This window comes from Sorex fumeus, unplaced genomic scaffold, assembly GCF_029834395.1.
Source record: "Sorex fumeus unplaced genomic scaffold, SorFum_2.1 ptg000072l, whole genome shotgun sequence".
Classification (NCBI taxonomy): domain Eukaryota; kingdom Metazoa; phylum Chordata; class Mammalia; order Eulipotyphla; family Soricidae; genus Sorex; species Sorex fumeus.
Window position 1 is genome coordinate 3410834 of NW_026606129.1, and position 26948 is coordinate 3437781.

The following is a 26948-nucleotide window of genomic DNA, read 5'->3' on the forward strand; positions in this document are numbered from 1 at the left end:
AGGCAGGCCAGGGCTGCCGGTCTGTGTCCTGGCTGGTCCCTGCCTGGAGTGTCAGGGCAGCTGCTGTGGCAGTCGGAGCCCCCGGTGCAGGCCCAGAGCCAGGCCCCCCATCTGCAGAGTCCCAGCCCCTGCAGCGCCCTCCGGGGGGCTTGGTGCGTTGCTGTTCCGAGAGGCCCGTCACTGATCCGGGTGTCCCCGCACCCCCGGCAGCATGGGGGTTTCTGGGGGAACAAGCGGGGAGGCAGATCTTGGCTGTGCCGGTCCCGACCGCCCTGCAGCTCACCTCCCAGCCTGGCGCCCCCCGCCTTCCCCAGCACCCAGCACCGGCATGCCTCTGCTCTTTCTCCTGTTTTGAGACCCCTGCGATGCTCACGCTCAGGGATCAGCCCTGGTGGGCCTGGGGGACCCTGCGGGATGCTGGGATGGGAACCGGGTCAGGCAGGTGCGGGGCGACACTGGCTTTTTCTGAGATGGGTCCCTGCGCCGAGTGGGGATGCTCCCTTCCCCGGCAGGTCCTCAGAGCCAGAGGTCCGTCGGCCGCCGGGATGCAGGTGTCCCTGGGCTGAAACCCGCGAGGGCTGGCGAGTGTCCTTGCGGGCTCAGCTTTTGCCGGGAAGTAGGGCTATGGCCTTGTCCCGCCCCCCACACCTGCCCAGCCGCGTGTCCTGTCCAGGCCTGGCCAGGTACTTGGGCTCGACCCTGGGCATGGGGGAGCACGGGGAGCCCAGGAGAGCTGCCGCCCTCAGACAGGCCCCTCCTCGGCCCAGCCACCCTCCACCCTCTAAGCTGCCCTGCCCTCTGGCTCTGGTCAGCCCACTGCCAGGGCAGCCTGTGAAACGGAGCCATGTCCTCGTCCCCTCTTGCGGCTCTGGCTCCTGGCTCGAGGGCTCCACCCAGCCCTGCCCGTGTGACCCTCTCTGCACTCGGAGACCCACGCACCCTGACTGGCTTCTCTTCTCTCCCCAGATCGCCGGCTGAACCCAGCCTGACCGACAGCTGCTGCTCCAACCCACACCTCGTCGGACCGCGAACGCCTCTGAGCCGGGACCCAAGATGCGGCTGCCGTGGGGGCTGCTGGTCCTGCAGCCCTTCCTGATGTGCCTCGCAGGTAGGGAGACCTTCTGGAACTTTCCCTCCCAGCAAAGCCAGCATTTCACAAGCATCCTGGCGTGGGACTTGCCTTGGAGAAGGCTGGAGGCTGTGACTGTGGGCACAAGGCCATGGGCTGGACCTCGAGGCTGTGACTGTGGGCACAAGGCCATGGGCTGGACCTCGAGGCCGTGACTGTGGGCGTGAGGCCATGGTGGGCCTCGAGTCTATGGCTGTGGGTGCGAGGCCGTGGCTTCCGGGGCTGGCAGCTGTGGCCTGTTTCTCGTGGCCTCCACACGGCGCTTTCGTGGGTTGTATCCAGAGTGGGCTCAGGGCTTCTTCTGCCTCCCTGGTCCTTTGAGACACGGCTTAGCTGTTGTTTTGTTTGAATCGTGTTACTTTTGTTCCTCTCTGCTCAGCGCATAGACAGAGACATAAAGACCAGTAACATGGGCTGAGAGAGCAGCATCTCTCTGGAGGCCTCTGGGGGCCCCCGGGAAATTCCGGGGGGGGGGGGTGCAGGTGGAAATCTCAGCTGGGGGCCCATCACAGGAGATAAAGGGGTTGGCCTGTGTGAGGGGTTCGGGCAGGAAGGAAATCGGGCCCAAGGGATCCTGGCAAGGCTGAGATGTGCTGGCGTGGACAGTGCCCACCTGGACATAAGCACTGGGTGGCTGGAACCGCATCTGTGCTGCCTGCTCGAAGCTCACTGGGTGATCAGGACACGACTTGGTCAGCTCTGGCTCCTGGGGCGCAGACCCAGTGCTCAGCTGCCTGGCTCTGGGGAGGCAGTGCGGGGCGCGGTGTCCAGGGGAGGCCACTGCCCTTACCACCCAGCGCCCACCCACGTGGCCCACTTGCTAGCCAGTGCCCACCCCAGGGCTCACCTTGATGGCTTTTCGTGTCCACCATGTAGGATGGAAGGGGCCCTTTCAGCAGCACTGCTGTCACAGCAAAGGCCCTGTGTGGCTGATTCCTGGGAAGAATCATGGTAGATGGAGCCACTTGATGCTGAGTCTAGTGCCGTGGGCACCGGGGGCTGGTCGGGATGTGATTCCCTGGGGCTTGGCGCCTTGTGGCTGTGGCATATGGTAGGGCCTTCCTCCCTCCCTCCCTCCCTCCCTCCCTCCCTCCCTCCCTCCCTCCCTTCCTCCTTCCTTCCCTCTCTCCCTCCATCCCTTCTTTCCTTCCTTCCTTTCTTCCCTCCCTCCCTCCCTTTCTCCTTTCCTCCCTCCATCCCTTACTCTCTTTCTCCTTCCGTCCCTCCTTCTCTCCCTCCTTCTCTCCCTCCTTCCGGTCCTCCCACCCGCCACCGCCACATGCCAAGTCTTTATCATCCGTGGCCTTTTACTGGGAGACGTTAAGACGTGGTCTGACTCATATCTCTGTTCTTATTACCACCAAAGCTTCAAAGAGTAAAGAAGGGTCTGGAGCGACCGAAGGGCAGGGAGGGCACTGGCCTTGCATGTGGCCTTCCACACACCTGAGCGCACCTGGAGTGATCCCTGAGCACAGAGCCATAAGTCCACCCCAAGCACAGCAAGGTGTAGCCAGTGAAACTTCTGTAGAAGGAAAGAAAGGCTGGGAGGGAGTACCGTGTTTAGAACAAAGGACCGACAGCTTCCCGGCCCAGGCTCGAACCCCAGCACCCCCAGGGCCAGTTCTTGGAGCATTCAGCCCCACCGGGGAGCCCAGACAGCCCGGCACTGCCTCTCTGGCCCCTGCAGCGAGACAGCGAGGCCCCGTTGGCTGAGAGCCACCCGCGGGATCCCCCGAGCTCTGGAGACCCCTCGGGTCCCCCCGCCCTCGCAGAGAAGATACTCAAGGCCACCAGGTGCCAGTGAGATGCAGGCTGGGGCCGGGACGCAGCGTCCCATCATAGTTCTGCATACCACAGCTCATGGTCCTGCCGTGGGCCTTGACATGTGTCGCGGTTGCCACTTTTCCAAACGCACGTCTGCATTCCGTGCGAACCTCTCAGCGAGAACCCCGCCTGCTGCTTCTGTGTGACGATGTGGAGGGACCCGGGGCCGGAGGCCGGGAACCGTCCCCGTCCCTCACTTGTGTTCTGGGTGACTGAGAATTCCTGCCTCGTCGCGTTCTGGTACCCACTGCGGGTCTTCTCCGGAATATCGATTGCGTTCCGTGTCGCTTCGTGTGTGTGACCCGTCTCGTGTGGCATTAATATTCTCTTACCATATGCCCCTTTCGGTGTAGGTAAAGTCAAGCTTTAATTAATGTTTTTGTTTTCTTGCAATTTGTCTTGATTTCATTAATTTACATCGCCCGCCTGCTCTGAATTCCGAGCAGATTTCTTCATGGTGTCTCCCCTTCTCTGGCCTCCGAGCAGAGTGCTGGCAGCCTGTGCTGAGGGAGGTGCTTGTGTGTCTGTGCAGAGTACTCAGGAGCCATGCTGAGGGAGGTGCTTGTGTGTCCGTGCAGTGCTGGGAGCCTGTGCTGAGGTACTTGTGTGTCCGTGCAGAGTGCTTGGGAGCTGTGCTGAGGGAGGTGCTTGTGTTTCGATGATGACCAAGGTGTATGATCCTCAAAGGCGCCTTTTCCTGATCTCTCCCTCCATCAAGTACAAACTCAAATGCCTGGGCAGCTTCTCCCAGGGAACCGCCAGGAGCACCCCCGAGGGTGTAAGCACGAGGAGCTGCCAGCAGTCCCGACTGTCCTCTCCAGGGAAGGCCGTGGTGCCCCGGCTGGACACCGAGCTTCCACGGAGCCGTTTTCTCTTCGTGCTCTTAATCAGGTTAAACCTGGGTCCAAACCCATCGGTCGGATATGAAAACATAGTAAGAGACTAAACCCCAGGACGTTCTCTGAGGTTTGTGTCTCCTCGGGCCACTCGGAGGGGCCGGGTGGGGACGCTGGTCCTGGACCCTGCAGAGCCGCAGGTGGCCAGCTCTAGCCAGCTTCTCGCCATGGTGGGCAAAGTGAATGCTGTGGGAAGCCGCCCCCAGTCCCGGGGTCCTGAGTCTGCTGAAATGGGAGGGAAATGTGAGGGGGACAAAGTGTCCGGCTCATTCATTCTTCACCCGCTGGGTTCCAGGAGGCCACGTCCATCCCCGTCTCTCTGGCCCACGCCACGACCCCGCTTGGCAAAGTGCATCTTGTCCCAGTGCAAACACATTCATTTGCTCCCCTTCTCTGGTGGTGGACATTGTTCTGCGTCATTCCTGAGAGGTGTGTTCTGGCCCAGGGGAATACCACCCGCGGGGAAGCGAAGAGGGGCGACAGGGTGAGTGGGGGGTCCTGCAGAGCTGCGGCCTCTCGGGGTCAGCTCCGGGCTGGCTGGCTCTGGGCGACCACAGATCAAACCTCCAGCTCTGACGGAGGTCAGCGCAGCCCTGGGGATCCCCACCTTCCCGCCTAATCACAGTGCCCCCTCAAAGGTCAGGCCCCACCTGGAAGCATCTCTGTCACCCAGGGCCCAGCTCAGGAGAGATCACTCTGCGTTAGTTCCAGAGTGGAGCTGGAAATGTGACTATCCCAGGACAGCTGGGCAGCCTCGGCTGGACCCTGGGTCTCCCTAGCCCGGCTTCTGTTCTTCCAAGAGTAGACTGTAGCACTGTCACACTGTCCTCCCATTGTTCATCGATGTGCTCGAGCAGGCACCAGTAACGTCTCCATTGTGAGACTTGTTACTGTTTTTGGCATATCGAATACACTATGGTAGCTTGCCAGGCTCTGGCATGCAGGCGGGATACTCTCGGTAGCTTGCCAGGCTCTCCAAGAGGGACGGAGGAATCGAACCCGGCTCGGCCATGTGCAGGGTAAACGCCCTACCCACTGTGCTGTCGCTCCAGCCCTTTGCAACAGTTGAAAATTTAGATCCACAGAGATTCGAAGACACTCGAAGACACTCGTGTTTTCTTTGCGTGCCTCTAGGGCATCAGCTGGCACTGACCTCTATGGTCATCCGACTTCCTACTAAACTGGCCAACCCACCATTGCGGTCCCACCGACAGAAGCTACTGGAAGGACCCTTCCCTTCTTCTGTGCCTTCGCTCCCAACCGTGCCCTGCCGTGCAGCCAGAGGGCTGGAAACACTTAACAGATTAGAGCTAACAACTGGCTTGAAAGCATGACTCCAGTCGATAGAAATAGAAGTTGAGAAAAATGGGTGGGGTGGGGGGCAACATGCCCCGAAAATAATCAACAGCCACTCGAAGGCTTTGGAATAGCTGCTGAGTGTTGAAATACCCTTCACGGCGGGGAGGTTCTGCGCCATCCTGAGGGTGCTGGGCTAAGTGACACTCACAGGGATGAAGGGGCCTGGGGCGAGGCACCCAGTGGCCTCGGGGCAGCAGACGCTTAGATACAGACTCTCGTGGACCCGAGTCATCGTGCGGTCAAAGCCACACTCAGCTGAGCTGGGGGCTGAGCTGTAAGGAAAGTCCCTTACTCGTAGCGCAGAGGGCCTGTTCTGTGACTTTTTTAAAATGATCGAACCCTGCTGCAGAAACAAATTAGGGAGAGGGCAGGGTCAGCCAAGTGGAAACCACAGCCGTCCACTCCGTGTTCGCCAGCAGCTGCCGGGGGCGCTGCGGAGCTGTGGGGGGGCGGGGGGGTGGTCACTGAGTTGCTCAAGGGGGCGGGTGGCGGGTGGGCCGGGTACGTCTCCTGCCGTCTGGTCCCAAATGGCCTCACGGGTCCACCGTGTGACTTGGATCGTTGCTTTGTTGGAGACAGGCTCTGCCCCTTACTGGCTGGACAGTCAGGCTGACCTCCTCATTCTGGGGCTGCTTCGAACCTTTCTCCGTCTGTAAAATGGACAAAATTAGGGTCTTTACGTCATGCGGTGTGTCGAGGACCGCCATCATGTACTTGCTCTTTGCACTTAGCGCAGTGTGACACCTAGCAAGCCCCCGTCAGCGTTAGCGCTCTTCGCAGGAACAGTAAGCCGCTCCCAAGCCGTGAGACAACCCCGCGTCTCTAAACTTGCAGCTGGTTCCTACGCGAATCGAAGCATTCGCTGTCCTCAGGGTGACGGGGATGGCGCTGATGAGGATGACGGTGCAGAGTGACGGCGGCAGTGGCGGTGCTAGTGATGGGGCAATGAAGAGGAAGATGATGGCAGTGAAGGTGGTGATGGTGGGGAGAGTGATGATGATGTCACGGCGACAGTGATGCCGGTGGAGGTGGTGATGGTGGGGTGTGCTGGGGACAGAGACGATGGTGGAGATGACAGTGGCGGTGATGGGGAGACTGCCGATGGCCGTGGTGGTGCTGATGAGGACGAGGGGAGGATGGAGGGTGACGATGGTGGAGGTGGTGATGGCAGTGATGGCAGTGCTGGGATGGTGGCGATGGCTGTGGTGACGACGACGGGGTCATGATGGCAGCGGTGAGGGGGTAGTGATGGCGACAGTGAGGCCACCTCCTCCAGCCTCGGACTCACACACACTCGTGCTGACCCTTCTCGGGTGGTCAGAGCGTGTATAGCCGAGTCCCTTGCCCTCTGTACTAAGGACTTCACGAACAGCAGTGAATTTTTATTTGCTTTTTGGGTCACGCCTGGCTCATGCACTCAGGAATCACTCCTGGCGGTGCGCGGGGGACCGTACGGGATGCTGGGAATCGAACCCAGGTCGGCTGCCTGTGAGGCAAATGCCCTCCCCGCTGTGCTGTCGCTCCAGGCCCGGCGATGGTTTAATAATGCAGCGAAGTTCAAAGGCCTGCACCGTCTGCGGGGAGCACCGAGCCCACTCTGTGCGGGCCTGTGCCAGCCGCTGCTAACTCAACCCGTTGGCTTCTGTCTCGCTCACCACAGCCCGTGCGAACTGTGCCTCCTGTAGCCAGTGCCCACGGAGGTGCCCGCTGAGGCGTCTCTGCAGAGCCTGGCCCTGGGGAGGAGCCCGGGGGCTTCTCAGCAGGCTTCCAGCTACTGGCCCAGTTGCAAGGAGTGAGCAGCTGCGACAGGAAGGAACTGGGTGCTTCAGAGTGGCCTCGGAGCTGCCCCGGCACTAAGCTACCATGGGGATGCGAGCTCAGCAGGACACTCTGCTGGGCCTGCTCTAGCCACCCCCGCTGCCCCCACATTCCCCGGCATGCAGGGGACCAACCCAGGCAGGAGCGGTGGACAGGGAGGAGGAGGCCAGTTCCGGGGTTCCATCCGCGTTGCCTTCCGTCTCCATGTCAGCTCTTCTCTTCCTGTCTGGAAGTGGCCCCGTCCACGTGGCATGTAGGATCAAGCCCATCCCTGGGGCAGGCCAGAGGCCAAGCCACAGCTTGGATCTGAAGCTAAAAGGCCGCTGTGTGGAGCGAGTGTGTTTGAAGGACAGTGATGTCAGGCAGATTATTTAAAAGGTCTGCACACAGCAGAGCACATATTGCTTTAACTACTTAAGTAAGAAGAAACAAAAATCAATGCAAGCGCTCAGATTTCAACCATATTGCTTCCACGGATGTGACATCCATCCCAGAAAGGAATTAGCGAGAGATGCATTCGGCTTGCTGATGTGGAAACGAATGTCAAAACAAGCAACTCAAGTAAACTTGAGCTCTGGAGAGAAGCATTAGGGCGCTTTCCTGGGGAGCTTTGATGATCAGGCGGCCGTGGAGGGAATGCACCCCTCTAGCTAACAGGTCCCGTCAGCCCACTCCTAGGCTGTCAGACTCGGGGGCTCCACCACCCAGCTCTTCTGCCGAGCAAGGAGCAGCCCCCAGACCGAGTGGTGGGTTCCTGTGTCAAGTTCCCAGCGACACACCTTCCAAACAGGGGTCATGGGTCAAATGACCACCTCCTCACTTTTATCAAAATTAGAGCACATTTTTCTAATTTGTACTCGTAGTTTTCTTGCTCTGCCATGCCAGGTCTTAGCTCTTTGTGTAAGCAGACAGGACTCTCACTATTTTGCCCTTTTTCAGTCAAAATAGTGTTTTCCCTTGTCCCTTCTCCCCATCTTACACTTTTTTAGGGGGTAACTTTGCTAATAAATTTCTTACTGTTTTAGACTTTTTGACACAACAGAAAATTAATTGGGAGAGAATCTTAACTTGTTAAATGTTAAAACATGTGGTGCCTTTAAAGAAATATTTTTTTTAATTGGTTTGGTTTTGGGGAAGGCCCTTGGGTTACACCGGCAGTACTCAGGGATTATTTTGAGGACCACAGGATGCTGGGATTGAACCCTGGCCTCATGCATGCAGTCATGCACTTAGTCTGTAGAACTGTCTCCCCCCACCCCTTCACTAATTAACATGTTCACCACCGCTAAGCGTCTGCCATGGCTTAAGCTGCAGATTATTTGTCAAACAAAATATTTGTGTCTACTCCGGAGACGCAGGGAGCTGGTCTTGTGCAAACTGAAAGATGGACACAAGCATGGTCCTGCCAGGTGAGAGAAGTACAACCCGGCCCTTCCCAAGGAGCCCAGAAGCGCTGGCCCGGCACAGCCGCAGTGGACGCGGGATTGACGTCCCCGGGCGCCAGCGTGCTCAGGTTCCCAGCCCACCTAGTGGAGACCGAGCAAATGGCTTTGCTCTCAGAGAAAGCAGGTGGGAAGTGTGGCCCAGAGACTCGGCCGCAGCCGTTGTGATAGTGTCTGTCGCCGAGCCCTTGGTCCCAAAGCAAACCCAGCACTGCAGGAAGGTCTCTCTCGGCAGACCCCACCTGACTGAGTGAGTGGGAGGGGAAAGCCGGTGTGCATGCGAGCTTGCAGGGAAGGCCTGACCCAGGCCCCAGCCCCGGCCTTGAGCAGCTGCACAGACCCCAGCCTCCTGCGTCTTCCTAGAGGTCCCCGCCTCTCTGCATTTCTGCTCTCGTGCTCGTGGGCACTGTGCCTCATTCCCTGGGCCATCTGCAAATGCACGAATAAGAGTCGGATACGGGGGACACCGAACCTCCAGCTCATGGCCCGTCATCAACCAAGAGGAATTGGCCTGTTTTCACATTTCCTACATGGAAGCGTGGCTACGTGGCCAGGCGGTGCATCTGTGGGTGCTGGTGACCTCAAGGACGACAGTCTCAGCCGTTGCACTCCGTGTTTGAGAAGGTCAGCCCGGCCAGGGCCGAGGGTCCCGCTCCCACTGTTCATCACTGGACATCTGCCACACTTCCCAGGCTCCTTTAGGGCAGCCTCCTGGTCCCTGTGCAGAGACTCAGCCTCTCCCCGCCTTGACCTGCGCTGTCAGCATCCCTGAGTCCCCACCTCCCATGGGCAAGGCTCCGTTCCTCTGGTGAGATCCGGCATCTCCTCTGCATCCACTCTGCCTCCCCGCGTGGGTTATCGGCGCTCCGCAGGCCCCTGTCTGTCCCCCACAGCCTCTCCCGCTCCGAGCTGTCACCCGGCCCCCCCACCCCCCGTGGCCTTATTCATTACGTCTCCTCTGACCTGCTCTGCGGATGCCCCCTCCAGCCCCTGCTCTTCCAGGTCTAATTATACCTTCGCTTAAAATACAGATGTAAAGTTAATGAAATTGTCTTTAAACACTCCTTCAAACTCCAACTGTTCACCTCCCTCTGAGTTGAAATGAGTCAAGTTTTCATTTATTTGTTTAGAACTCACCAGGCTAGAGCCTTCCTTCATTCCGCAGAGGCAGGCACGGGTGCGTGCTTTGTTCTCCTGTGCTTCTGTTACGAGGAGAGGCCGGGGTTCCCTTCTGGTCTTGCCCGTAGAACGAAATACTGACCCCTGGGAATGATGAGAATTCAAGGCACAGAGCAGAACCAAAATAAATTCACACGTCTGTGCCAGGAGTAAATGATGGAAGCGCGGCTCTCGGCGGGGCGCTGGTTCTGGCCAGCGCTAGATCTGCTCTTCTCTGCGGCCCCACGGGGAGCCCCGCGGTGAGAGCTGCAAACACCGGGCTCACAAGTGATCTTGCAAAATAAAAATTGTTGAGAATGAGTTCTTCATCCCCTTTTGTCTCTTTGTCAGAGTTCTTGGTCAACATCTTTGGCAAGGCTTCTCTCCCCAGCGGTGTGGTATTTGTGCAGAGATGTGACTTTTATATACGATTTATCCAACTAGTACAAGTTGACAGGAGTCCGTCGGACTTGTCTTTGTGCTGTGATTCCTTCCCTTGCTTTCCTTGGTGCCGCTCAGGAGGAGAGGAGGGGACAGAATGGTTCGTCATTTCTTCCTTGCTTACAAGTTTGATATTGTCTAAATTGATCCTCAAATTAGTTAATAAAAAATACTCAGCATCTTTTTCCAGTAGCTATTCTAAGTTACTTGCCTCCCCCAATGCTTTTTATTGAGAAACTATGAGTTACAGTCCTGCTTATGATGATTTCATGCCTCCATCCTTCCAAGAAAGAACTTTACAACTGTGCCTGGAGGTGGGTGTGAAGTCGTTACACAGTAGTACTAGATTTTGGCATCTCTTGCACTATGTCTTGTAGACCAAGAGGGAGCTGTGCTACACTGTGTCACTGTGAGCAGGAGCTATGCTATATTGTGTCACTGTGAGCAGGAGCTGTGCTACACTGTGTCACTGTAAGCAGGAGCTGTGCTATACTATGTCACTGTGAGCAGGAGCTGTGTTACACTGTGTCACTGTGAGCTCCTAAGTATCTGGGAGACGGCACAGAGGTGAAGGCACCTGCCTTGCACACTGTCAACTCTGTCGTAACCTGTGGCACCTCCACATCCCTGACCATAGAGCCAGAAGGAGTCTCTGAGTATTCTTGGAGTATGACATCTCCCCAAAAATAATAACAATAAGGAGTCAAGAAGAACATGTGCTCTTTCAGACATCAAAAATGGAGCTCAAGTGAATTTTTTACTGATATTTGCTAAAACTTTCTCCTCAGCTGTTTGTTTGTGTCAATCCGATTTCTCCCTGCGATTAATTACTTCCAATTTGTTTGCTTTATTTAGGGCCTACACTGGTGGTGCTTGGGGCTTCCTGGCTCTGTGCTCAGGGGTCACTCCTGGAGGGACTTCTGGGACCACTGGGGTGCTGAGGATTAAGCCTGGTCAGCTGCGTGCAAGGCTCGTGCCCTAATCCACTGTACTGTCACTCCGGCCCAGTGACTTCCACTTATAAATAAACTCAGTTTCCCTTTCAGATACTACATAACAGCAGTATTGCTTTCTGTGAATTTTTAAAATGGGACTGTCACTGTCACTGTCCTCCCGTTGTTCATCGATTTGCTCGAGCGGGCCCAATAACGTCTCCATTGGAAACTTTGTTGTTACTGTGTCTGGCATATCGAATACGTCACGGGGAGCTTGCCAGGCTCTGCCGTGCGGGCGAGATCCTCTCGGTAGCTTGCCCGGCTTTCCGAGAGGGGCGGAGGAATCGAACTCGGATCGGCCGCGTGGGCTGCGTGCAAGGCAAACACCCTACCGCTGTAACTAAAACCAGGTTCGTCCTTGAAAATTCTGACTATGAGCCCCAAGCTTTCTCCACAAATGCAGCGTCTGAGGTGAGTTGAGTTTAAAATGCGTGCTGGGATCCAGGTGACCCGAGTACCCCTTTTACTGCATTTCCTCCCCCTGTATTTGATACACCGCAGGTGAGTGAGATCGACCCAGACCCAGACCCAGGGACGTTGAGCACAGGAGAGCTGAGTCGCAGCCATGGCCAAAGGGATGGCAGGGGCGGGGAGGGAGCAGAGGGTACTGCGGGCTCTGGGGAGGGAAGCTGAGGCTGGTGGTGGGATTGGTGTTGAAATAGCATTTGCCTAAATCTCACTGTCCTCATTATAGTAACTTTGTAAGTCACAGTTCTACGGGTCATCAGGGCAGGAGTGAGGCCTCTGTGGGCCGTCGGAGCGAGGGTGGGTGACGCCTTCTCCGGTGGCCTCGTCCCTGCCCGGAGATCATTCTCTGAGTTAGCCACAGGGGCCAGGCTGCCCGTGGGCCCTACCCACAGTGCTCTCTTGCAAGGGGCCTTGCAGAACGAGTACTGGCAGTGAGTGAATGTCCGTCCCGGGGATCAAATGCCCCGAAAGGGCCCGCGAGGCCCTTGGTCTCAGACCCTTGCTTCTTGCCCTCAGACCGTCGCCGCTCACTGGGCTGCCCGCCCAGCCAGCCCCAAATTGGCTGTCTCTTGTTTGCAGCTCCTGTTGCTTCTGGACTCAGAGTCTTTCTCCTCCGTGCGTCCTTCCATGGGCAGTGACGGGCAGCTGTGGAGCCGCTTCCCTGGGAGCAGCTCTGCTGTCACCAGAGATGGCCTCTGTGAAGCCCAGCTGGGCGGGAGGGTCCCTTTCAAACACGCATTTGCATCAGCCCTGGCAGCTTCCTGCTGGCGGCTGCTGGGCACCTCCCAGCACCTCCCGGCTGCCTGGTGGCTGCGGTCTGTCCTTGGGGCCTGGGCAGGGCTGCCATCACACTGCAGATCTGACAGGAACCAGTGGCCAGCGCGGGGCCGGGGCCAGAGGGGGTGGGCGCCCTCTGTCCACACCCATCTGTCCCCGCGAGCCTCGGTGGGGGATCAGGCCTGTCCTTGGCAAAGAAAGTGATAAGGAATTTCAGAGCCAGTTTCAAACCTCCCCGGTCTGCTTCTCTTTGTCTGCTGTGCGCTGAGCCTGCAGACAATCCGGGTTCTCTCCAGCCGGGGGACGGGCCTCCTGTCCTCAGCCTCTGCTCCCTTCCTCTCCCCACCCACAGCACAGGGAGCCTCGGGGTCTGGCCCAGCTCTGCCCTGGCCCCAGGTGAATGCCGGAGGCTTTACAGCACCTCCCTCTGCTGGTACAGAAGGCTCTTTCCTTCTGCAGTGCCTCAGCAGTGACTCCCCCAGCTCACAAGAAGTGTCTGTCTGGTTCTGTCACACGAGCTGGGCCTGCCCCGCCGACCCTCTCAGGCCTCCCCACGAGCGCCAGACCGAGGATCTGCACACGGCCGCCTCCCCGTCACAGACACGGCCCCCAGCTGACTCAGCTGCCCGCCCACATTTGACCTGTTTTCTTGAAGGGTCCTGGACGTTTATTGCCGTATGATTGGCCTGCAGTAAGCGTCATTTTAAGAAACACACCTTGAGGTGCATTTTGTCAGGCTCTACAGCAGCGAGACTGTTACCCCAGGAAGATCTTGGGCATGTCCCCCTGTGTTTCCTCATGACCTTCGCAAAAATGTCCCTGATATTTTCTGAATGAAAACACACCTCAGGCCCTCCCTACGCTGATTACAGTTCATAATTGCAGAGTTTCCTGACTTTCTTTGCCAAGAATGTCCTGGTTGAACCATTCCCTGCAACGGTCTGTCCACACCATAGCAGCAAGTAAGTTGTTGATTTGGAGGTTTTTCATCGCCTTTGAAATGCCCCCTGGATTCATCGCCTTTGAAATGCCCCCTGGCTGGAGCGATAGCACAGCGGTAGGGCGTTTGCCTTGCACGCAGCCAACATGGCCGACCCGAGTTCAATTCCTCCGCCCCTCTCGGAGAGCCCGGCAAGCTACCGAGAGTATTCGATATGCCAGACACAGTGACAACAAAGTCTCCAATGGAGACGTTACTGGGCCCGCTCGAGCAAATCGACGAACAACGGGAGGGCCTTTACCTTTGCCTTTACCTTGAAATGCCCCCACAGTGCGAGGAACACCTGGTGCCTGGCCGCCGAGCCACCTCCTCCGTGTTCCTATGTCACCTGTAGCACGGTGGCAGGTGTAATTAGGGGACTAGACTGAGGAGAGACACAGGGTCAGGACGGCTGGTCTGGATTTGCCTTTGACAGTCTCCAGGTGGATTGCTCTGCTCTCCAAGTCCTAATCTGAACAGGAGTTGTGGTCACTCAGCACTCTCCGAACTCACCATGGGCTCTGCTCACCTCGCTGCAATGGGCACAGAGCAGATGCACAGTCGGCGCCAGGCCCTGCACTTTCTAAGTGCACGGAAATATCCCGTTGAAGCCTGGAGCCCAACAGAATCCTGTTTGGCTCGTATTTTGCTGACTGGTCAGTGACGGGGAAACAGGCTCAACAGGAGGTGGAATAAATGCCACCAGCACTCAGCTGCCCCCACGGCTCGGGAGGCTGTCAGAGCTGCCCTTTATTGATGCTGCCCCTTCGTGATGCCCTGGTGTGGCTTAGTGACCCCACGTTCGTGCATTGCCCTGTTCTCTGGTGGGCAGACACCTGGAGTCTGCTCTGTTTAAAGCCCGGGGCCACTTAGGTAGAATCCCCCCATAGAAACACTCCCGAGAAGTGGCAGCATTGAAACCTGATCTCAAGGTGAGGCCCCTGAAATGATCAGATGATGAATATTGCCGTGGACGCTGGTCCTGTGCTGGACCCACTCACTATTTTATCCTGGCCTCTTTGGGGAAATTTTTGATATAAAGAAATTGGGTCTATTCTCTGTGGGTGTCTGAAGGTCCCAGAAGCAGGTTTTGACCCACCAGAGACCTAAGCAAATTGCAAGTGTGTTAGTGGCAGAAACCAGTGGGTGGGAGATTTCCTTCATCTGCTTCTGGAGTGAATGACTGAAGCCCCTTTGAACTGATGGCTGAGAGTTTCATTTGGTTGGGGGAAGAGAAGTAATGGGTTTGTCATCATTGTCACTCAGTAGCCCAGACTCTAATTTCCGGCGACAGCTCAGTCACTTCTGAGCAGAAACCTTAGATTCCAGGAGGCACAGCGGCCGGCCACATCTGCATCATCTTTACATAAATTGGCATTTTCAGACAGTTGCGCTTTTTGTGTCTCGAGAATCGAATTCCTGGACACAGCTTGCTTGGTTCACGCAGTCTGGGGGGCCTGAACCCCGTGGCACCCAGGAAGCTCAGTCCTCATGGCAGGACGTTGCCTGGGGGCCTGCAGCGCAGTTAGCCCAGAGACCCAGAGACCCAGAGAAGGGTCTCAGCCTGCTCCCCACCAGAGCGATGCTCAGGGTTCCTGACAAATCATTTTTATTGACAATTTGAAACATCATTACTGATCAAGACCCTGTCCGCCAATTCTAAATGAAAGGTACAAAATTATCCACCAAGTCCCTGAAAACGTGGAAATTTTCTACTCTTCCTACAGAAGTGAGGGGGGTATGATGGAGGATTATTGCCCTGCGGTGTCCATTCAAACAGGTGTGAAAGATTTGGTTTGGGGGCCACACCTGGTGGTGCTCAGGGCTGTTTCCTGGCAGGACTGGAGGACCATGACGAGTGTCAGGGACTGAACCAGGCAAGCATGTCCCCTCTTGCTCTCTCTGGCTCCTGAGCAGGGCTAAAGTGGATGGAACTGGGGGAGACCTTTTAGGAAGATCAAAAGAAGAGTGTGTGTGTGTGTGTGTGTGTGTGTGTGTGTATGTCTGCGCGTCCACACGTGCATGCATGTGTGTCGTGTGTGCTTTCCATGAACGCCACAGCCCCACTGCCCAAGTAAGGATGTGCCAAGCAACAGTGCTGCGATGCTGCAGATGCTGCACATCTGGAAACAGGCTCATCAGGAGGTGGAATAAGGGAGAGGGAGAGGGTCCCAAGGGAGGGAGAGGGTCCCAAGCGTCGCCATCCTGAGTTCCAGTCGTTAGAGGGCAGGTCGATCCACACGGTCGGACCCTGATTCACACACGCTTTCCACTGAACAAGTGGAGGGCACACTGGGGGGTCGGGCCGCTGCCCCGCAGCCCTCTGGGTCTCCCCTTGGGAGTCACAGCTCACGCGTTGCTGTTGGGTTCGGCGTTTGGGCTCGTGTGAAGGCAGGTCTCGTCCCTTGGTTCCGAGGTGTGGCCCTTTTATTCCCCAACTCAAAATGATCTGAAAACCTGTGCAGTTTCCGAGCTGGGGTCACACCGGGCGGTGTCCGGGGCTTACTCCAGACTCGGCCATCGGGGCTCATCCTGGTAGGTCTCAGGGGATCCTCCACAGTGCCCGGGTCTCACTGGGGCTGGCTGTTCACAGGACGAGCCCCGACCCCCTCGACACCATCTCTGACCCACCGTGAGCAGTTTCCTAGAAACAGAGTGACACTAGATGGGAAAGGCGAGTGGACATGACTTCCTCCACGCGGCTCGCATGCCAGGGCATGGGAGGGACACATGCCGCTCCTGGCACTGTGCCCAGTGTTACCAACAGGCCACGCAAGCTCTCTATGGAGCCTGGTTTCCATGGGACCGAAGCCGCTTGCAGCTAGTCCCAGAATACACTAGCACAGCAGCACACAGCCGGACTCAGATCCACCAGGCGCCCACCATTTTCCTGAAGATTCCACACGCTGCCCCATGTCAGCGTTTGCTCGAACCGGGGTCCCGATGGCTGTGCCAGAATTTCTGTCTGGAGCAACTGCCAGCTGTGGCAGAGCTGAGAGCTGCCTTTGCCCGCCCCAGCAAGTGTCCGGGTTGTCGCCTCCCGCCAGCAGCAGCCGCGTTTCCTCGCTGGGCCGCTGCCCGCCCAGCCCTCTGACGGGGGACAGCAGCTGGTTCAATCAGGTGTAGACGCGGAGAGGCCAGGGATGATAGGGTCAGCTAAGGCCCGCCTGCCACACGGGGACCGTTGCTAGCCGTGGACACCACGTACCCGGGCTTACAGACGATGGACCTAAGCTACAGGGAGCCTTGCTGAGGCCTCTGGGTCCCGCGGACTGCCTGGTGGAGGAGGACCTCTGAGCTCACCTTCCCGAGGCCAGAACCTGAAGGTCTGCCTGAGGCGGCAACATGCGCTCGACCCCTGGGACAGGGACAGTGAAGCCAAGGTCCGTTTTGGGGGCAATTGTTCTGCCTCCCTCCCTTTGTCCTGCGTTTAGAGGGAAGTCTCTCTGCCAGCCCCAGCTGGGGGACGGTGCCCACAGCTCCAGTGTCCCAGGCACTGCCCTGATGCCCCAGGCTCGGCCCTTCTGCAGGGCGGTTTGACGGTTCCTCAGCCCTCGCACCCCGTCTGTCTGTGTTGTCGGTGCCCACGGCTGCTCGGGCACGGCTTCTCCGTGGAGGGAATTACATCAGCATTATTCATTATTGCCAGAGTATTGTTGCCGATTCTCTCGCCGAGACCAGATTCCTGCGGGAATGGCGGAGAAAGGAGCTGATGGCACAGCCGGGCGGGGCGGGCTGTGAGCGCAGACCCAGCGCTGCCCCGTGAAGGAGACGCTGCCCACTCGGGCCGAGCTCCAGAGCTGCGTGGGATTCACCGGCCCACTCACGGCCCCTGGGACTCTCACGCGTGGACAGGGCGTCTGGGGCGGTGTGGGGGGGGCAGGGCCAGGAGGGCACCGGTTGAGCCCCTCGCTCTCTGCCTATTGCCCGGCCCTCTGGAGCTGCCTGCAGGGACCCCCACAGAGGTCCTCTAACCCGTGACTATTCCCCTCGCCCACACCCCCACCCCCACATCTCTTTAGGGAAACTCCTCCTGCCACCCGGGGCACTTTTCTCTGCCTCTCTGCATCCTCCAGCTCATCCTCCTCAGGACTGGTCACTCTGGTTCAGGCTAGTTCATTGCTCCCCCACATGGCGAGGGCGAAGGATCGGTTTTGTTCCCAACAGAACCAGGAGTTTTGCTGAATTCTCCCGACCCAAAGGGATTCTGCCTCTGGTTCTGGGACCCTGGAGGGCCTGGACTCAGGAATGACTGAGCCACCTCAAGGCTGGCTGTCGGGACAGCCCAGAGGAGCAGGTGTCCGGGCCCCAGAGACCATCTCGGGGCAGAGCGCTGGCACGGCGCTGACTAAGGCGGGTCAGGGGGACTCGGGTCATGGACCAAAAGAAGCCACAGCAACGGGGCTTCTAGTAAGCTGAGAAGCTTCATGCAACCTTCATGCAGCTTCTCCTTGTGTGCACAGACTCTCCCTCTCAGCCCTGGAGTGAAGCCCGGGGCCCTGGCCATCCCCCACATCCATCCACCAGAGAGCCTGGAGCTTGGGTACAGTCACCACCTGCAGTGTGGGATGCCCAGTCAGACTCCTGAGGACCCAGACTTGGGCCTGTGTGTCCCCGGGGTGGTCTAGCCCTGACACCCGCTGAAACAGTGGCCGGGTTTTGCCCCTGTCTATTTACAGTGGTCACAGGGCCTGTCCCTGTCTCCCAGGAGAGGCTGACTCCTACCCCTGGCCAGCAGGATGGGGCCCGGCAGACCCACCTGCCTCTCTCTCATGGCAGGCAGGGGCTGGGGGCTTCACTTTGTCCCCCGGGTGCCCCCACTCAGTGCTCTGGACACTCGTGGTACTTCTGTGGCAGCGTCTCAGCACCGGAGTGCAGCAATGGCCTTGTTGGGGAAACCCCTGGACACGATGAGTGTCCAGCCAACAAAATGGGGTCAGAGGGACACCTCTCACATAAGGTCTGACATGTGCCCACAGCTCACACACTCGGCTTGGAAAAACAGATCAAAGCAAGACAGGGATGTCCACTCTCACCACTATTGTTCAAGCAGTATAGGCAGAACAGTTAGTTCAGGAAATGAAAATGACCCAACTTGACAAGGAGAAAGTAAAAATATCATTCTTTGCAGATAACCTAATCATAGACATTGGAAACCTTAAAGACTCCATATAAACTTAATTAGAAATAATCAAGACAGCAAAGTGGCAAGCAAAAAAAATTATTGTGTAAAAATGCATTTCTATATGCAAACATTTAAGTATAAGAAAAAAATTTAAAGTGCCTTTTACAGTCACATCTAGAATAATCTTAAATGATTATGTGCTTAGGAATCAGCAAGGGAAATGAGAAACTTGTACCTTGAAAACTATAAATTGTTGTTAAATAAACAGTAGAAGCCAGTGAGAAGTGGGAATCCGAGGCCCGGCCCGTGCGTGGGCGCTGGAGGAATTCACGTTGTTAATATAACCATCTCGCCCAGAGCCATGCAGATTCCCCGTAATCCTGCAAGAAGCCCAGACATTCTTCGAGGAAACAGAACAAATATTACTGAAATTTGTTCGGGACCCCCAAGGGTCTGGATCGCCAGGACTATCCTGAGACGGAAGAAGAGTGAGTGATTTGCAGAGAGCACTGATGAAGAAACAGAGTGTGCTCCTGCCGAACGAGACTGTAGCGGGGGCAGGCGGCCGCCCGGACGGGGCCCCGGGTCTCAGTGGGGGCGTGAAGTGGCAGCGGGTGGGCAGAGACCCCACTGGCAGCAGATGCAGGCTGCGGGGTCCCTGCCGGGAGGGGCTGGCACTCCGTCTCCAGCACAGGAGGGAAGAGGGGCCAGGGGTCCCTCCAGCTCCTGCTCCCGGGTCCTGGAGTGGGGGGCTTCAGGCAGAGCAGGACGCCCCATGCTTCTGCTCTCGGAGCTCCCAAGGCGGGGGCTGACTCCCCCAGGCTGTGCCTGAAACCGCGGGGTCATTGCTCCCGGGCCGAGTCCGTCCCTTCCTTTGACTCTGCACATCCGGCTGCTCCTGTTTTCTGTTGTGCGAGAACCGTTTCCTTCCCACTGCTCGATGCTCCTAGAGAAAGAAGTGACCCCGAGGAAAAGCTCCCAGAGCAGCTCTGCGGCCTGAACATAAATACATAAAAGATGGCTTAATTTCATCTCCCAAGCCAGCGACGGTCCTTTCAGTGCCCCCGCGAGCTCCCTGCGGAAGCGTGTCTGGACCCTGCAGGGCCTGTCCTGTTCGCTTCTCCGTTCTTTGCAGCATCCACGTCCCTTCAAGATGTTTGCGTTAGGGGCGGGAGTGATAGCACAGCGGGGAGGGCGTTTGCCTTGCACGCGGCCAACCCAGATTCGATCCCCGGCATCCCATAGGGTTCCCCAAGCACAGCCAGGAGTGATTCCTGACTGCAGAGCCAGGAGTAACCCCTGTGCATCGCCGGGTGTGACCCAAAAAGAAAGGAAAAAAAGACATTTGCAGTAGGTTCCAAGAATCTCAGCTCTTTGGGGGCTGGTGGTCAGCCCTTCCAAGCCTTACTCAGAGCTTTCGGGGGCAGCTGCAGCCAACAGGGCTGGACCCCAGTGTGGGCCGGAGGGCACAGCATTGCTCCAACCTGTCCCTAGGACATCCAGGGTCACACCCGGGAAATCCTGGGACCCGGGGTACTGGGCATTGCACTGGGCTGTGTGTGTGTCCTGCTGTCTCCTGGCTCCCTCCCTGTCGTGTGGGTGTGGGTGTGGGTGACACAGGGGACATTTCTGGTTGTATTGCAGAGTAACTAGTCTCCCCAAAGAGGTGGGCCATGGCCATGGCACGGAGGAATCAGGCTGGAGAGACGTGGGGGTCTCTGCCCCGTGGCTCCCATTGGGCGCAGGGTCTTGGTGTGTTCCATTCTACGTTTATGTGTCCAGTGACTGTGCAGTGCGCCTGTGAGGAAAACCAACCCCGGCTTGTTTTATTCCAACGATGTGGGGGTGAAGTTACATACAGTTGCGTCCATAAAAGCGTGCCTTAAATATTCGTAGCAAACTTCCATATTAAATAAACACTCTGGCATTTTAATGACTGGGAACATGATAATGCTTTTCCCCCAGAAGTCTACTAGTCAGCTTAATGTAACCAAGACTAAAATGCATCTATCTACGTTAGCCTCGGAGCACACGGATAGTTTGGAGCAGTTTGAGCGGAGATGCAGCACGCATTCACGTCGTCTCATGGCATTCAGAGAGGAAGATGACGCTTCCTGACCGGGAGAACAGTGGAGATGAAGCATCCTTTCTAGATGATTTGAATTAAGGGTTTCTTGGATAAACTGCATTTCTTAGCTTTTGTTTTTTATGTTTGATGCTGTCTTTGTGATGGATAAAATAGACAAGCATGCCAAATGCAGTGCCTTGGGAAGTCAGCTTTGGGTCAGCAAGTTTAAGTGGCAAGTAAGGATGAGGAATCGGGGCAAGTGGGGGCCATTCTCACGTGCCCTCCGTGTGCTGATGTGAGTGGCCTCCAGAGAGCACCGCATCTGCTGGTCACTCAGTAGAGGCCACTTGACCTGACCCAGGGCCAGGGAAGCTACAACATTAGGGGTGTCTCTGCCAGGCGGAAGAAGGTTTGGGGACAGCCGTGGTTCAGTGGCGACACCAGTAGCTGCTTTGCCCTCACTGACTTGCTCTGTGACTGAGAGTGATGACTCAGCATCCCTTCACATGCCTGCACGGGCCTGAGCTCATGTTGGGCTCCAGTCTCGGGGGGGGGGGGGGGGGTTGTCCTATTTTTTGTGCATTTTGATGGTCAGGGTCTGTGCTCTCCAGGCTGTCCTTGCTGGTCAGAATCCCGTCATGCATCAGAGCCATCTTCAGGAAGGAAATGGCAACAGGACGACTTAGCTGCTTAGAGGCCAGGGACCAGCCACCGGCGTGGAAGGGAAGCATCTTGTCGAGTGCACATGGCCAAGTGCAAGGAAAGGCTGGTCTGATAAACTGAGAGTGGGTGTGTAGCGGGGTGCACAGTGACTTGGGGGGAAAGAGGATCCTATAGCGCATTTATTAGTGGGATGTGGTAAGACCCCATTTCTCTTGCACATTCTAGATGCACTGTCCCTAACAGAGCGATTCCTTACGACCTTGATAATGCACTCTGTGTCGACTTGACTGGGATTGGTGATGCGATATAACACACTGGGTGCGATTCTATCGGCCGATTAATGTCTGCTTTATTTGACCGTTTATGCTTCTTGGTTGGGATGGGGAGGTGCTGAGCATTCTTTTTAAGGATGAATAGAGAACTTGCTTTGCTCTTGTACGTATTCGATTGGCAACTTAAATGCTAACGTTTTGTAAAGAAAGACGATGCAGACTGTCTATCCCACAATCATTAGGGGGACATGTGGAAGGTGAGGTTGGGGACGGCTTTGGGGCCCCCAGATAGCATGGTCCCATGTCAACAGTCGTGAGCATCAAACAAACACGGCAGAGCCTTTGGCCCACTCCGAATTGTGAAGAGACCAGGCGGGGCCCTCACGAGGGATGGGTAGTGCTGTAAGGTGCTGACAGCTGTTGACCCACCCCGGAAGGGGGGTGAGACTAAGGGTGGCAGCGTGTGCAATGGCAGATTCGGGATGTTGGGAGGATAGGCTGCAGGAGAGGGAGGTGAGCGCAGGGTCACTTCCACTTAGCGTCAGGGCAGAGGAGGAAGTGTCCTCTGAGGCGGGCAGGAGAGACGTCTCCATGTCAGAGAAGGGGCAGCTGGCATCCGGAGCTGGGATGTGGAGTGATACCCCAGGACTCACTGGGTCAGATCCGAGCCCGGGCAGCCGGGGAGCGAGCAGAGATGAACAGAGAGCTTTGGAGTCACCTGCATTTCAAAGCACAGAAGTGCCCACACAATTATTTTAATTAATTCCACAGAGCATTCTCAAATCTAATTTGGATAGCAAAGTCTTGATGGGAATGTATTTATTGAAACATTTGTCTTGGAAATTTGTTGACAACACAATTGCTGGGGATTTAATTGATTGCTCATGACAAGCGGTGATGGCGCATTTTATCAAAGTTGCCATAAGAGACGCAGAAAGTTTGATAGTATCAGTGTTCATTTGCCTTGAAAATTTATTTTTGTCTATCACTATTTTGGATTAGCAATAAAAATCCTGTTTTTGATTCATAAATCAGACAAGGGCACAATGGTTTAATAGTCTATATCATATTAATTAAGCGCTGAAACAAGGCAAGCGGCTCTGCCATTTATAGCAGAGTATTTCATAAGTTGCTAATCAATGAGAAAAGCAACTAATTAACAAGCCACTAGTCAGCATTTTGAGCAGAAGTTGGTGAATTTCAGTTTAATTAAACCTTGCAGGTGTCAGGGATGATATGAAAGAATCTTTAATCTGTTTGTGTCTAAATTCCCCCAGATCATCTCCACATCTGTACATGTTTAAAGCCCTTCTCTATTTTGAGGTATGGAAAGGGATTTCAGGGTCTTAAAGCATTTTGCATTTTTAAAAGCCTGTTCCTAGCTAAATCTTTGAAACTTCTCTTGGATTAATAAATAGGGTGAAGTTCGTGAACTCTCATCCCACAAATGATAACTTTTGAATAATTGCTGAATCTCACGTACAGAAACCACCTTCAGTTAAACTACTAAAAAAATAAGTGGATTGTGTGTGATTTTATTGAAGCATAATTTACATATCATAAAATCCATTTGAGTGTAAATTTTAATGATTGTTAGTAAATGTATCAAGTGGGATAGTGATTAGCCGTGGTGTAATTGGAATAATGAAATTTTGAAGTTTGGATGAATTTATTCGTGGGGGTGGGACATTTGGTTTTAGAGACCTTAGCAGCGGTCTCCCTGCTAAGAATTATCGAGAAAAGGGTCGGCGTGCCTTTTCTTATCATCCTCACGATCCCCTGAGCTTGCCAGGGCTGACATCAAAAACAGGGTCCCAGGCAGGAGGGATCAAGGGATGGTCTTTAAGTAGGATTGAAATGCCACAGATTCTTCTGTAATTGCTGTCTTGGGTGAAATGCTAGGTCCTCCGTGACCTTTTTCTCTCTTTGCGGGATTCCCTCTTGGCTCAGTCAAACAATGCCCAGACTCTTTCAGAAGGAGATACTTTCTCTGTGGGGATGATGTCATCCCGGACGAGCTGCCCAGGCAGCGAGCAGGCTCTAAGATTCGAGACATGAGCGTGTGGAAGCCAAGACCTTTCCCGGGGGCGGGAGCACGTGCTTTGCCCTGAGGAGGGCCGCACAGTCCCCCGAGTTCTGAGCCAGGAGTAGCTCCCCAGCACGGCTGGGGACGGTCCAAGAATCAGAGAAACACGTTTGCAATGTGGAGCAAATTGTCCTAGATTCCTGAGCCTTCCCGAGGCTGGCAGGATTTGCCGGAGAGAGACCACCCCCGTGATCTCCACACTGCCCCCGAGGCCCGGAGCCGTTTTCAGCTACTGAGATGATACCTTTGAGCATTTTCTTTCCTGTCTTCCATTTTCCTGTGTTTTTTTTTCACCCACAGGCAGTGGCACTGGGCAAGACCCAGACCTGGTGCAAGACCCGAACTTGGGGTTTGGGTCTCTTCTGGCTATCCTTCAGGGATCGCGCTGGGTCAGACTCGAAGCCGCCTTTGGTACGTGATGCTGGACCACATGGTGCTGGCCTCAAGCTCCCTCAAGACTCTGCCAGCGACTCGAGCAGGGGCAAGGCTCATTGTTGCCCGTTGTTGGGGGGGGGGGAGATGAAGTTCTCCCGGCAGTCGTCTTTGAGGTGCGGGCGGGTACAGGCTCCTCCAGAGACAGGCTGGGAATGGTCCCTGTCCAGGGGAGCAGCGAGTCCTGCCGCGTCCCACAGGCTCATCCAAGCTTGGCACAGAGCCATGAGGGGTGGGTGGAGCCGCAGAGGAGCAATGTGGAGTGCGTTGGGTTGGGAGCAGGCGGGAGGACCTGGGAGGGAACTGTCCCTCTCTCCTGGAGCTGCTTGGTACTGAACAGGGGAGCTAAGAGGCAGCGTGGAGCATCTCTCTGTCCCCCAGAGGCTGCTGTGCCCCGCCCCCGCCTCCACATGCCCCCCTGCCCGCCCATCGTCCTCAGAGGCTGCTCTTCTCGGCACGCAGGGTCACTCCTGATGGGCTCAGGGACCCCCCCGAGTGCAGCCAGCTCAGTCCCGGGAGCCTTGAGGCTGGAGGCGGCCGGTCACTCCTGAGCCATATTGATCAGGTGATTGGAAGTTGGGCTATGCCATCACTGTATCACTGTCATCCTGTTGTTCATCGATTTGCTCGAGCAGGCACCAGTAATGTCTCCATTCGTCCCAGCCCTGAGATTTTAGCAGCCTCTCCTTACTCGTCCTTCCCAACGGTACCATATTGGAGGCTCTTTCAGGGTCAGGGGAACGAGGCCCGTTATTGTTACTGTTTTTGGCATATTGAGTGCACCACGGGGAGCTTGCCAGGCTCTGCCGTGTGGGTGGGATACTCTTGGTAGCTTGCTGGACTCCCCGAGAGGGGCAGAGTTGGGTTAGGCCGGGCTGTGCCATAACCCAATGAAATCTTGATATGCCCCTCTGAGGGGCCGAGGGGGGCTCATGATGGCGCTGGTCTGTACCCAGAGGGTCCAGGGCACAGCACCTCTATTCTACTGCTGACCAACACGGCTGCTTAAAAGAGCGAGGTGGGATTGACCTTGTTCTGGGGGCTGCCGGGTCCCTGTGAGAAGAGCATCGTGGGCTCAGGGCCAGGATTCAGGGTCCCGGGAGCCTTCCCTGGGACTCTGCATGGGTGACTCGGAGGTCTCACGCAGTTCACCTCGGCCAGACTGGGCGGAGGCTTCTCCTTCCCTAGCCTCTCCTGGTCTGTTTTCAGAGAGGAACCCAGACATGACTCGGAGGCTGGAAACCTGGTTCTGGAAGGTTCTCAGTGCAGCTTGGGGCCACGTGCGGAGGCTCCGAAGCTCCCTCTGGCTTGTTGTGAGCAACAGGAAGACGCTTGCGGTTGAAGGGGCCGGTGGGGCCGATTTAGTCTTACTGTTGACACGGTTTGTGGGTCACCCCATACTGCCCATGATCCCCGTGACCCATGTGTGGAAAGAGGAACAGGAGGCTGGTCCCGGGCTGAGGCCATCCACGAATGTTCTGGAAGTCAGCATTGGTCGGCCTGCCCTCCCGGACTGCTGACACTCATGCGTCCCACCACAGCGAGCCTGTGTTTCCCTGGAACCATCAGACACCCCCCCCACCCTGGGCGAGTTCCGGCCCCCCGCAGTGAGAGTCCACATGGCCCAGATGCATTGGGCTCAAACAGTCGCAGCGACACTTTTCTCTGGGCCGTGTCCCAGATTCCTTCCGAAGGGAGAATCTGGGACTGTGTGAGGAGCGGCGGCCAAACACTTGTGAAGCCAAGGAGATAGATTTAAATTTCAAAAAACAGTGAGCAGTTGTGGAGAAATAACCATAATTTATATCACTCGTCATATCTAATGACACCGCCTCTGGTGGCACCACCGAGAAGCCCTCACGTGCATTGTCTTGGCCCATGGAAGTGACTTTCCCAGCAGGATTGTCCGATCGATGCCTGTGTAGGGGAATGACAAGCTCCGAGAGGTGGACAGTCCTGCCAGGCCCCCTCGGCAGGCCGGAAAGGCTGGACTTGGAGCCCAGAGTCCCTGGACGCTAGATCTGGTCCCCTGAGCATCCTTCAGCTGAGGATGAGGAGTGCAAGGGCCCTTTTCTATTTGACATCAAGTCTGTTTTTCATACCCAAATGACCCTCCTGTCGGAGAGGTGCCCGCTCAGGAAGGCGCCAGGGCGGGGCCTACGCTGGGCTGGGAGGCACGCTGTCCGTCCACCTGCTCGCTGCTCGGAGATGCCACGAAGGTTCCCTCTGCTCAGCCAGCTGTGACGAGCCTCCGTCTGCACCTGCTTCTAGAATGATCTCCTGGTGGGCTGGCAAACACACAACACTGGCCTTGCGAAACAGCCTGTATCGAGACACTCTTCTTTAGTTCCATTTTTATTCTTGGGTTTTCGTTCCCGACTTTCTGCACCGTGTCCAGCCCATTTGTGGTCTGTTGTAATTCTGTCCTCTGAGCACTGAGTCCTGGAGCCGGGCGGTCATGCCTCAGGCAGGGCCAGGAACTCGCTCCGTGTGGGTGGGGAGCTTAGGGAGGCCATCAAGTGGCGGCAGTGAGATCCAGGTGCCCCATGAAGTCACCCGTGCTCATCCCCCCCAGGCGACAGCCATGCTCCACTCTGAGCCCAGCCGTCCTGTCCAGGCCCCCGGTGCCCCTCTACACCCAGAGTCTTCCTCACTCCCCTCACCCTGTGCTCACCGCCTCCTGGGCTCTGGGTACGGCTCTCATCTCTGCGTCTCAGGAATCCACCCAGCAATGGGGCGAGCGCCCAGAGAAGCTCTGTGGCCGCGGGTGGGTGCTGAGTCCCCTCCTCCGCTGTCACCCACACCAGCGCTCACAGAAGGAGGCACCATGGTCCTGGCACCTGGATGTGCCCAGTGAGAGAGGGAACGTGACTCCCGAGTGCCAGCTTCTGGTCTCCTGACAAATGATGGGTTTAGGTTTTCAAGGTGAGCAGCTAAGGACTGAGCGACAGTGCAGCAGGCATGGCACGTCCCTTGCACACGGGGCCTGGGCCCGTCCCCAGGCCCGCCCCCCTTG

General features: G+C 56.5%; 1 protein-coding gene across 2 annotated transcripts in view; it reads left to right on the forward strand.

Annotated features, from left to right (window-relative positions):
- Window positions 1-1047: 1047 nt before the first annotated feature.
- Window positions 1048-26948, forward strand: part of LOC130037372 (contactin-4) — a 255110-nt gene continuing 229209 nt past the window's right edge. For both annotated transcript variants that reach the window (XM_056129211.1, XM_056129213.1), the window contains exon 1: window positions 1048-1108. In XM_056129211.1, the coding sequence (XP_055985186.1) occupies window positions 1054-1108 (55 nt within the window). In that variant the 5' untranslated portion in view covers window positions 1048-1053. The remainder of the gene's footprint in view (window positions 1109-26948) is intronic.